Here is a 12,479-nt window from a genome sequence, read left to right as displayed (position 1 = left end):
AAAGCTTTCCAAGAGCTTCGCCTGAGACAGAGCAAGCCAGAAGGAACGCGGCAACGCCGGCGAGCGAGGCCGCCAGGTTTCATGGCAGCGATCCAAGGACCCGCCAACTGTCTTCACGGCTGTTTGTGAGAATTCCAACTGCCAATCACCACAGACGACAATTCCCACACTTTCGGGTCCAAGTAATACACAGAATGACACAACACGTCACACTAACCCCCCACAGTACCTGGCGATATAGCGCTTCCCCATGTACTGGAACTGGTGCAAGCAGACTCTGTGGATAGGATGAAAGATTATCAGGGGAGGCGACAAAATTACTGGGGATAAAATCACTTCTGACACGTTACTTTATTTAAATGCATTTACAGTAACACGTTCATTCAATAAGCTCTTACCTATATTACTGGCCCCTTACTTCTGGTTTTCAGAAATTCTCTGCAAGGTGCCTTTAAACCCACAGAAAGTGATCAAACTCAAGGCAGGCCCTATGTTGTGCTGCTATCAGAACCGTGGAGGATGGTTTGAGCAACGCAGAACAAAGGCCCAGGAGGGACAGGATTGACTGACTTAGAGCTTGGACACTTACTCTACGTTCGTCTTGGAAGTGAAAACCCCATACGCTGCTCCGAGTTGCTTGTTCATCCTCGTTCAACCTAAGGAGCTTTCTTTTTTCTTTTTTTAACATCATATTTATTCCTTTTAGCAAGACAACATCTCTTCATTTTATGTATTTATTTTGGCTGCACCACGTGGTATATGGGATCTTAGTTCCCCAACCAGGGATCAAACTAGTGCCCCCTGCATCGGGAGTATAGTCTTAACCACGGGACCACCAGGAAAGCCCCTGGAACTTTCTGTTTTGATTCAAGTAAACGGACTGGTCCCTTACAGACATCAAGTATGTTTGTTGTTATTGTTGTTTATTTTACTATATCCATAACATTGCTTAAAAAAGGAAGTTCTTCTGGTGGTGAAGCTTATCTCAAATGTGACAACTATTATCTTTGTTAAGTATCAACAAGATATAATATCTCTAATATTATCTATACTAGAGAGGAAACGGACGTGAATTCATGAATCAAGGCCATTAACTCCAAAATGCACAAAACTCTGACCGTCATGGATTTCCACCCAAATTCATGCAAACACGTGGGGCAGCAAATCATGACCCCAAATAGCAGACATAAAGCTACTTGTGAAAGTCACTCAGTCGTGTCTGACTCTGTGGCCCCATGGACTATACAGTCCATGGAATTCTCCAGGCCAGAATACTGGAATGGGTAGCCTTTCCCTTGTCCAGGAGATCTTCCCAACCCAGGGTTGAACCCAGGTCTTCTGCATTGCAGGCGGATTCTTTACCAGCTGAACCACAAGGGAAGCCCATGATTTAACCAATTACTGTGAACAATCATGGTATTAAAGAAATAAGTTCTTAATGCAAAAACAATAATGTGCTTGACTGTGGGTTGCTCCCTGAGACCCTACTGGGTGTTACGGAATATACTCTCTATGAAAATTTTTCAAAAATCCAAAAAATTCTGGATTTGAAAAACCATCTGGCCCCACTGGTTTTGGATAAGGGATTATGGATCTGTGTTTCTAAAAATAAAAAGCTTAAAGGAAAAAATAGAAACTTAAAGAGATCAAATAATATAGACTGTATTTAAGATTTCACTTTTACTTACTGTATATTTTTAAATTATAGCAATTTTTCTGTCTTAGGTACTGTATCTGCTTAAGTTAGAGTCAACTCAGAAATGCAGCATCCACCCAATTCAGCTAACAAATGTTGTGTTATTTTATTAAAACGGCTTAACCACACAAGTAGTAACCTCTCATCTATAATCATCACATATGTAAATTCAGGGCTGTCACTGTCCTCTGGGCCATGAGTTCCTGAGACTGGGTGTTGGGGTCAGCTCCAGGAGAAAGAACTTAACTAAGGATAAGTGTGGATGTGACCATACATTGCATTCCTGGTTCAACAACAGAGTATTTTTCACACCCCTTAATTAGCCAGGAAAAATCAAGAGTCAATTGAGCAAAGACAAAACTACTCACTCTGATATTGTAAAAAAATCCATAAGTTCAGCTGTTGAGGCCTTGTTCCAATACGTAAACAAAGCATCTGGAAAGTAAACATGTATTTGGTCAGAATCAGGATGCTTATTTTCTACATATGTAATATGGGAAGAGACCTGAGTGTAGGCCTCCAAACCCTCCCAGCCCCCTTTCATAACTGATCAAAGAATGAACTATGGTGACCACTCTATACCAGATGACACGTACAACAGCTTAGTCAGGGTAAAGAAGCTACGTTTGAACACTTGAACTTTAATTTCATCATGCATCATCTAACCCGACATGGTACATATTTTAACTTATACATGATGAGCTCTTAAATGGGTTAGAAAATTCAAAGAATACATTGTAGGCATACAATCTAAAGGGAGGTTCACTCTTTACCAACTACAGAATCCCTCCCCAGTAGAGAATTTCCTGAAAATTCTTATGTGTACATAAGTAACCCCTTCCCAACACACACATTGAAATGGAAACACGCATGCTATGTGCACTGTTTCACTGAGTTTTAATTCAACAACAGAGCTTCGATCTATCCCAATGTTTTCCAAGCTGCATAATATTCTTCTCCATGGACGCACTATAACAAAGTTACCAGGTCCCCGACTGACAGACGTTTTACTTGTTCTTCCCCTCAATTTTTTGCTGTTATAAATCATGCTTTAGTGAACATGGGTCTTTGCACACTTGTCCAACCACATCTACAGGACAAATTCTTAGAAGTGAAGTAACCGTGTTAATGGTTTGTACATTTAAAATTCAACAGATACTGTCAAACCGCTTTCTGAATAATCAGTGTATGAGAGCTCCTGTTTCCCAGCCCGATGGTATAATGTATCTGTGCTTAAGAACCTCACCTACTGGTTGAACCTCTGGGTCAACCTACTCTTTATCACAAGCAACTGGGCACATTTTCAGTTAAGGCAAATCCTACGAATTCACTTGACCCTTACCCATGCAGCACGGCACACACAGTGTTATCATCTGGGAGTTAACCATTTTTACATGGTTACATTTTATATAGAAGCTGAGACATGTGTTATAAGATTTCTCTTAGGGAAAAAGCCATTGAGTCTTTGGGGCCTGAGATGAGGGAGTGGGTGGCTGCAGAGGGGCTGAAGGCCCACAAAGATACACGGCCGTAGACTTCTATTCTACATGGTCAAGAGCAGTGACAACAGGCGGGAGAAGTGGGCGGATGCATAGCAAGTAGCTGTTATGTGCCAAGCATTCCACTGGGTCTCAAGACTTCACGTGTGTCCCGTCATTGAATCTTCACCGTGTTCAAGGCAGAGTTCCCATTTACAGATGGACTAACTGAAGAACAAGTAAAGAGCCTCTTGATGAAAGTGAAAGAGGAGAGTGAAAAAGTTGAGTTAAAACTCAACATTCAGTAAACTAAGATCATGGCATCCGGTCCCATCACTTCATGGCAGATAGATGGGGAAACAGTGTCAGGCTTTATTTTTGTGGGCTCCAAAATCACTGCAGATGGTGACTGCAGCCATGAAATTAAAAGACACTTACTTCTTGGGAGAAAGTTATGACCAACCTAGACAGCATATTAAAAAGCAGAGACATTACTGTGCTGACAAAGGTCTGTCTAGTCAAGGCTATGGTTCTCCTGTAGTCATGTATGGATGTGAGAGTTGGACTATAAAGAAAGCTGAACGCCGAAGAATTGATGCTTTTGAACTGTGGTATTGGAGAAGACTCTTGAAGTCCCTTGGACTGCAAGGAGATCCAACCAGTCCATCCTAAAGAAGATCAGTCCTGTGTGTTCATTGGAAAGATTGATGCTAAAGCTAAAACTCCAATACTTTGGCCACCTGATGTGAAGAACTGACTCACTGGAAAAGACCCTGATGCTGGGAAAGATTAAACGCAGGAGAAGGGATGAGATGGTTGGTGATGTCAATGGACATGAGTTTGAGTAAACTCCGTGAGCTGGTGATGGACAGGGAGGCCTAGTGTGCTGCAGTCCATGGGGTCGCAAAGAGTCGGACACGACTGAGTGACTGAAGTGAACAAAGGCTCAGAGAAGCTAAGCAATTCTCCCAATGACCAGCGGAGAGAATGCTGGTGGAATGGAAATTTAAACCAAGTGCAGCTGATTTTGAAAGCCACGTTTGGCCTTAGAGACCAGAGGGTGGGTCGCAGAGCTTCCATTTCCTGGGGGCAGGGTTTGAGTTCAGAATCCAGACAGACAGACTCTGGTTACTGGAGGCTGGTCATCTGGGTGTGGTGGGAACCTAGGGAGTTCCTGGGATGCTGAGAGCCTCTCTGGGTCAACCTGCAGACCTCTGAGACCCCTTCCCCAAGCACATAAGAAACAGAACCGGCTGGCCAGCCGGGCACACCATGGCGGCCTTTCCTTACTCTGGCTGTTGGGTGTGTTGCGGGTGCAGGGGGCAGAGCTAAGTTCTATTAAGGAAGGCAAGTGAACGTGAAAGCCGCTCAGTCATGTCAGACTCTGCAACCCCATGGACTACACAGTCCATGGAATTTTCCAGGTCAGAATACTGGAGTGGGTAGCCTTTCCCTTCTCCAGGGGGATCTTTCCAACCCAGAGATTGAAGCCATGTCTCAGTCATCGCAGGCAGATTCTTTACCAGCTGAGCCACCAGGGAAGCCCAAGAATATTGGAGTGGGTAGCCTATCCCTTAAGGAGGGAGGAAGCACAAAAAGGAGCAGAGGGTGAGTGAGGGGCCCTGCGTGTCCAAGGTGCTCATTAAATGTGGGATAAAGCAAGGAGACCAGTCCTGGGTGTTCACTGGAGGGACTGATGCTGAAGCTGAAACTCCAATACTTTGGCCACCTCATGCGAAGAGCTGACTCATTGGAAAAGACCCTGATGCTGGCAGGGATTGGGGGCGGGAGGAGAAGGGGATGACAGAGGATGAGATGGCTGGATGGCATCACCAACTCAATGGGCGTGAGTTTGGGTAAACTCCGGGAGTTGGTGATGGACAGGGTGGCCTGCTGCGATTCGTGGGGTTGCAAAGAGTCGGACACGAATGAACTGAAAGCAAAGAACAGCCACAGAGCTAGTTACAGAGCTGATTCTGATTGTCTGTCTGGTAAATTATTCTAAAGGCGATTTTTCTCCTGCCTCTCATACCATACACAAAAATCAATGCTTGGTAGACATTAGGATTTAAGTGTGAAAATTGAAATAATACAGCTTTTAAAGAAAATACAAAAGAATATCTTCAGACCCTGAGAGTAGGTACAGATTTCTTAAATGAGACACACACATAAAGAAATTCTAATTATAAAGGGGAAAAAATTATACTTGACAGTAATTGATAAAAGAGAACATTCTATAACTATTTTGAAGAGGTTGTTGCATTTTAAAAATATTTACCTGGCCTTAACAAAAGGCTGACTTAAAAGGGTATACATCTTGTGTATTTGTTTTTTTAAAAACACTGATGTTCTAGTTATGCATCATATTTAATATTTGAAATGTAAAGTATTTTAAAGAAAATCTTTAACAAAGGAAAAGCAGGATTATAATGCTGGCTAAAACTCGCTGCCATGATGAAAATTGAGAAGTTCTGACTGAATGGGAAGAAGTTCAACGTTCTAACTGAAATATTAGAGTAAGTGCCCAGTGCTTTTATATTTGGTCATCATTCGCAAAAAAAAAAAAAAAAACCTTGTCTATTTGTTTGTTTTTTTAAATAGCTATTTTAAAGTAACATACTGACAGAAGAATAAAATACCCCAGTCACAAAGCATTTCAAGGACTGGCACGCTACTCCTAACCTCTGAGCTAGGGGTCAGCTCTTGGTGCTGCTGAAATGGGAGCTCGATAGGAAAGAACCACTATCTGCAGGCAGAAGTGCCGTTCCCTGGAGGCTCAATGGCCACAGCCCCTGCCGCCAGACAGGCGGGCTTCCGGTCTCCAAAAATGGCATTTTCCTTTCAGAAGAGTTCATCTTCTCTCCATGACCCTAACGGAGTTCACAGAACACTTTCTGATTTGTTACAGGGAAAATGAGTAGATTTTCTGGCCAAGATAAGAACTGTGACACTGTACCATTGCTTATAGCACACTAAATCAGAGCTGCAACTGTCCTGCCATGGGCGTTCACAAGCCTCACGAGGTGCTGGTAAAGCACTAACGGTCGTGGTCATTCCTATTTAAAAACGGGGTCGTCAAGCCCTTAATCAGAAACTCAACCTACCAGGATACCACTACTTCCATTAGAAAACTAAACGCACCCCTCTTCTAGTTAAAGCCAGGAATGCTGCACGCACGTGCTCAGGTCGTCGACACTACAGTCTCTAATTCAGGAGACTGACTAATAAAATTAGGCAAGTGGTCCATAAGCTTGTTTGGACAAATGAAACTTTATAATAATAAAAAAAAAAGAGCTCCTTTCATTTATCTGCTTTTGTCTCCTCTGGCGAAGACGTATGTCTGAGTTTAGTATAAAATTTTAAAATTCACACTTTAGAACTTCTTTTTATAGAATATAGTAATTAATGAAAATAAATGTCCAAATTAAGACTTTCATTTCTAGTACATTTATTAAATTAACATGTATTTCAAACAAGAGAGAAAAAAAAATCCACTTAAATCCTTAAACCCTCTCAACCAACTACAATTTTTAAAGGATAAACTGAATACTGAAACAAGGAAAGTAAAGCAGATTTCTTCATTTTTTTACCTACCGTCAGACATGCTTTTTAATATGTAAAGGAAACACATCAGCAGGCTCTTAATCTCAGACTGGTCCAGTTTGTCACAGCGAACGACAGAATTTCCCAAAGTGCCACTTTGTTGGTGCTAAAGGAGGAGAAAACACAGGTGACTTTTCTCCTTTGTTACAAGTAAAACAAAGTTAGGTTCACTTTTCTCCCTTGGAAGAGAAAGATTTTCAGAATTGAGTCAAATCATGTAAGTTGGCAGGTATCCATGATTTGTCAACAGACCACAGGCACATCGTCACCAAACACACACATGTGTGCTAATCCATGGGAGTGCTGTCTTGTCTCCTTTGCACACTCTCCCAGGACAAGGCAGAAGGCACGGACCTTTCAAACTGAATAACCACAGTCGTGGTTACTGGCTTAGTTCTGAAATGCCAAGTAAAACTTCATGCAGAAAAGTTTATGTGCTAAGACGGAACACAGAAACGATGCTTCAGAAGACACCGCCAAACCAAGCCACGTCAGTGGCTGAAACAGCAAATTAAGTCCAAGGTGCTGCCGCGGATCAGCCACTGAAGCCTGGAGCTGAGTCACGGTCATTCTGTTACATTCTAGAGCAGCCTTAAGGGAGGACCACGGGCAGCGGCCTGATAGGGGCAAACAGGGTCATCTCAGCCCAGCAGGGCCAGAGGCCCTGAGCTGATGCTATCACGCCACCATCAGCTCAGCGCAACACTGCACACTTCACACAGCTCAGGGCACAGGGCGAGGGCAGTTTTGCCACCAGGCAGCAGGTTCACTTCCAAACTATTCACATTAAAAAAAAAAAAAAAGAACAAGAATCTCATCTCATTAAAAGAGAACACAGGAAATTAGAAAATCTTCAAAGTTATAATTCCAATTGGAATCAGGAATTTTTTTTTTCCCCAAATACCAAAGCAGAAAGATCAGTGAAAAAAATATTTTGTCTTTCATTTCAATATTTCATTCAAGGCATTGGTGGGCAATTGAAAAAATATATAAGTATTTTTCAATTCAGTTCAATTTCAATTCAATAAATCATTTTTCAATTTATTTTCAGGCTCGATTAACAACATATGTGAGTAGTTCCATCATAGGGAGGAACCCGGTGCCATCAGTGGCAAAGCTGCAGCGCGGGGGCACCCTGCTGCCCACCCACTTCCTCAGTGCCCCTGGGAGAGCTCAGGCCTCCTCCCAGCGGGGCCTCCTCCGGCAGAGGTGGCAGCATCAGGAGCGAGAAGTCTCACGGTGGCTCGGTGTCTCCTGGCCGGCTGGTCGCTCTCCTCCTCCTCCTCTCCAGCACCGTGCACGACACAAGCCGAGTGCCTTCTGAGCAGCCTCTCCCTCTATGCAGGAAGGCGTGTCAGGGTCAAGGGAAAAGTTCGACAGGTCATGACCCCTGCACGGAGATGTCCGCATGGCTCCAGGACCGTGGCTGAGCACCATCGGGGAGAGGCCAGACCCGCAACCCCATGGTAAGGTTACGCACCTGATTCCAAGTAAGGATGGCCTCCGTGTGTCTGAGAATTGGGAATGCATCCCTAAGTGGGTCACCTGTTGACCGATACACGTGCTTGCCTATAACTTGAAATAACTTAGGAAAACAGTGGCCAAGGTGAGACTCATCTATCATGGTTCCAGGTCTAAATCTAAGTTTTATCCATGTGCACAAAATTCAGAATAGTTTTTGTTATTTCAAGAAAAATAGTTCAATATGAGCAGATGTGTTGTGTTGGGGGCACAGGGTGAATGGAGTGATTCCCAATAAGGATTTATCCCTGAGTCATCCATAATTAATCTTTTCTGGAGCCAGCTTTGGATCCAGCGCCCATTTGCATGGGTAACTGTGTTATAAACACTGTTCTCTGGCATACAGACCGTGGGGATTCTTAGCAAGTGGCATTCTGATTTCCCTATCTGTCTAAACTTCCAGAACCAAAGTGCTCACTGTGAATACTGATGAAATGCTGGAACAGGAATAGAGGGGTGCAGGGGATGGGCCCCACCCTTAAATCACACTCTGACCGACTACCCCAGGTTTAACTGAGTTGTTTCAGAAAGAAAGGGAAAAAAAAGGTCCAACCTGATGAACATGCGAACATGAAGCATGCCTACTTTGGGCTGAATCCATCAGTTATAAGAAAACACCGAAATTACAGGAAAGGAACTTACCTTCTCCAGGGAATTGCTCTTCTCACTATTCCTTTCTGGAAGGCTGTTCCCGGAATCTGTGCTTATGAGGGAGCCTCTTGAATCAGCATTTCTCACGCTATTGATGTTGGGAGTTGAGTTCGTATATGGAGAAGCTAAACAAAGGTCAAGCCAAGACCCAGATTTGGTGAGAAAGAACAAAATAAAGGTAAGCCCTCAGCTTTAAAGGAGACTGCTTTTAGGGCACTTGTTTAAACTTGTTTTTTCTGTGAGGAAGTTGGCTCAAGACTTTTATTCAGTTACCTCTCCTTTAAAGAACTAGGCCATGTAGTGTAAAAGTAAACTTGAGTCTGAAACATTCTGACATAACTATCAAGTCACTTACGAGAAACCACCTTGGATTGCTCAGACTTGGGGAGAACATGCTGTTTCAGACTGGGGTAGAATAAAGACTTCAAAAAATTAAAAAGATAAATCCACCTATAACCTTCAAATAAAAAAAACTTAAATCATGCAATAAACCCACTGTACTCAAACGGCATGCCCAGGAGCCCCAGAAAACCCCGAGGGGTGTCACGGGACATTTTCAATTTTCAAGGAAAACACAATACTTGACATCTGTCGGAAACCGTAGTTTTGACCTCAGACTGCTACATTCCTTTCCATGATGTCATATCTCTCTGAAGTGGGGTTGCTGTGATAAAAGCCAAGTACTGGGTGAAAATCAGTGTGGAACAGGAAATGAGAATGCCAGTGAGCAATCTGATTTCAAATGTGAGAAGCTGTGCAGCGTCCAATAGGCACACACGCTCCATTAGTAAGAACTGTGGTTATTAAAAATAAAATTTTTTTTCTTTGAATTTACGTACATAGGTTTCAAATGCCTCTTAAATTGTTAGGTTATACATACTTACTAAGTTATTTGGCCTTAAGCACCTAATAAACGGACCACTCGGTGTTTCTTTTGGCCTGGGGACGCCATGAAAAAAGCCACTTTGACAATGAGGGTGCTGTGAACTGAGACTGTTTGGGAATCTCTGCAATAAACATTTACGAGCAGAGAGGAAATCTAACTTGGAAATAAAATTCGTGACATCTGTGAGGGGAAAAAACAAAAAATTGCATTTTAAGGAAGAAGTCAGCCCCTACCTCGAGACTATGGAATTTTAAAAAGTACTAGATTGACTTCCTGCTTAGATAAGATTTCATTAAATCACATAATTAAAAATGACCCTCAGACTCGCACACTTTGGGCTGAACCAAGAGGCACGCCCCTGGCGGAGAGGCCTGGTTGGCTGTGCAAACCGCAGGAGAAGAGCCCTAGCCCCACGCAGCAGGCTGTGAGCATGGCCCTCTCGTTCCCAAGCTGCCTTCACGAGAGATGCCGTCACCTGGCACCTCGGGACAGGCAGCCCTTCTGGGTTTCAGCCTGCCAATTAGCTGCTGTGGATTGAGACACCTCCAAGTTAGTCCATCCCCACCCACAGGCTTATCCACCATCCCTAAAACCGATTCAGTGTGTTAAGTACATCAAGGAAAGAAGGGTCAGCAGAATCCGAAAACAAGTGAAGGCGGGAACATGTAAACCACGGGCCACCGGCAGCACGGCCCCAGGACAGGAACTGTGTGACTGCCACGAGAAGCAGGTCAAAATGCTATGAAAAAGCAATGAGTCTTTTTCTATACTCAGAAAAGAGACATGCGCTGTGACCAAATTATAACTATCAGCCTCCTAATATAACCGGACTTCATATTTAATGTAGAACATGGAGCTCAGGAGAAAGAGACTCTGGGGAAAGTAAAATTAGACCCTGAATTCTCAGAGTTTAGGCTCAATTCCAGAACAAGAGTCCTAATCTAAAGGCAAACAGGTGGAAATGCAATAAATCAAAATCAACAGGCTTAGTTAGAACCATGTTCCTGTTGTCTGTGTTTGTCTGTATTTAATATCCTGGCCCGGTGCATAACTTTTCAGAGAACTTTAGTTCAACTCTCTCCCCTTTGGTACAGACAGCAAAAAGCAATACACTGAGTAGGTGGAAAAAAGAACTCTGAGCCTAAGAATGCATGCCTTTTAAAATGAATGTAATCTTAGAGTAGTTTTTATCCAGGCGATGAATTGGTTTTAGAAATTTTCATGCACCATGTTCCAAAGGCATTAAAAAAAAAATGCTGAGGGCACATCCTCAGTAAGTGTGGAAGGAGAATCTCCTCAAGATATGGAATTCCTTGGTGAATAAAAGAAGAGCTAAAGCTACCAGAAAACAACTAGCAAACCCAGTTCAAAGGTGGGGGCTTCCCTGGAAGGCATTTCTAAAAGGAAGTTAGGATTACAGTGTTTAAAGATGGGGGGTGAGGGGAAGGTGGGGTCATAGATAAAAGCCCAAGTATAAATAAGTCTGCTGCGGTGAATTCCCGTGAAAAGTGGATCCAGATCTTAAAATTCAAGAAAGAATGAAAAAGACAAAATTAGTCTCAAGTACTTTTCATAACTTCACCATGAACACAGAGCAATCGAAGGCCATTTATGCCAATGAAGTTGTGCTGAAGACCCCCCCACGGCTCAGCTCTATGTTCTCAAGGAATCCCAAACCCTAACCGGGCGAATGTGGAACTGGAGAAATCAAGCCAGAGTCAAAACATCACCTCATCCTAGTTTCACCATTTCCGCAAAGCCTTGGATCCTACAGAAATGCTGGTCAGAGGGAACGCAGAGTTAAGATTTAGGCTGTGGGACTCATTTGACTGGCTACTAAGAGTCCATCACAAAGCATGAATAACACTGAAGAACTGTGCTTGTTACAATGGCAGTCAAATAACAACACTGAGGTGTCTACCTTGCCAAGCTCTGCAACACTATACTAGCTCTTCTTCCCTCACCAGGACTGTTTTTGAAATGTGGGCACAGGATGAAGAGGACAGACAACTTGCCCTTGCAATTGTAAATGGTGGAAGTCTGGACCCAAGGACACAACTGTCTGACTTTAAAGCCAGTGCCATGGACCGCTGCAAACAAAGCCTGGAAGGGACCCCTTCCCACTTTCAGAGAGTGGCTGGGTGAGTGGTCAGCACGAGAGCCCCAGGAAGAAGGCAGTGGAAATGCTGTGTGCCAGGCTCTGCATTCTGGATGAATTAACTCATTTCATCTTTACGGTGCCAAATGAGGTAAACAGAACTATGAAAAATACACATAAACATAAGCAAGATTAAAGACTGTATGGGTGTTCGAGGATAAATCTGAGCACTGGTGTGAGGTTTCCAATTTCATAGTCTGGCCAGCTTCGTTGCCTACATGAAATAGCATGTTAACAAGAACAACACAAAAGCTAAGGACATAAACTCAGAATGAACAATAAGCCTGCAGATTAATTAGATAAAAGGACTGCCCTTTTATTCTGGGGGCATTTATTCTGCCCTTTTATTAAGCCCTGGGGGTTAATTCCATCATTGGGTGGTCTGAGCACCAGCCACAGTTGGGTGCTTCATTTATTCAAACTGTGGTGTAAAACAGAGGGAGAGATAGAGACAGCATAAGCCTGTGAGTGTCTGTGAAGATGTAT

The 12,479-nt window shown here is 43.3% G+C and overlaps 1 protein-coding gene across 12 annotated transcripts in view; it reads right to left on the bottom strand.

Annotated features, from left to right (window-relative positions):
• The window catches only part of DOCK9 (dedicator of cytokinesis 9), a 287,028-nt gene that overhangs the window by 52,194 nt on the left and 222,355 nt on the right, over positions 1–12,479 (bottom strand). For all 12 annotated transcript variants that reach the window (XM_070380791.1, XM_070380794.1, XM_070380798.1 and 9 more), the window contains exons 34-37: positions 8,941–9,074; positions 6,769–6,883; positions 2,065–2,131; positions 230–277 (exon numbers count right to left, since the gene is read on the bottom strand). In XM_070380791.1, coding sequence (XP_070236892.1) covers positions 230–277; positions 2,065–2,131; positions 6,769–6,883; positions 8,941–9,074 — 364 coding nt within the window. The remainder of the gene's footprint in view (positions 1–229; positions 278–2,064; positions 2,132–6,768; positions 6,884–8,940; positions 9,075–12,479) is intronic.

This window comes from Bos mutus, chromosome 12 (assembly GCF_027580195.1).
Source record: "Bos mutus isolate GX-2022 chromosome 12, NWIPB_WYAK_1.1, whole genome shotgun sequence".
In the NCBI taxonomy this organism is placed as follows: Eukaryota; Metazoa; Chordata; class Mammalia; order Artiodactyla; family Bovidae; genus Bos; species Bos mutus.
Note: the sequence above shows the minus strand (reverse complement) of the source record. Positions and strands in the feature narration are given on the sequence as shown.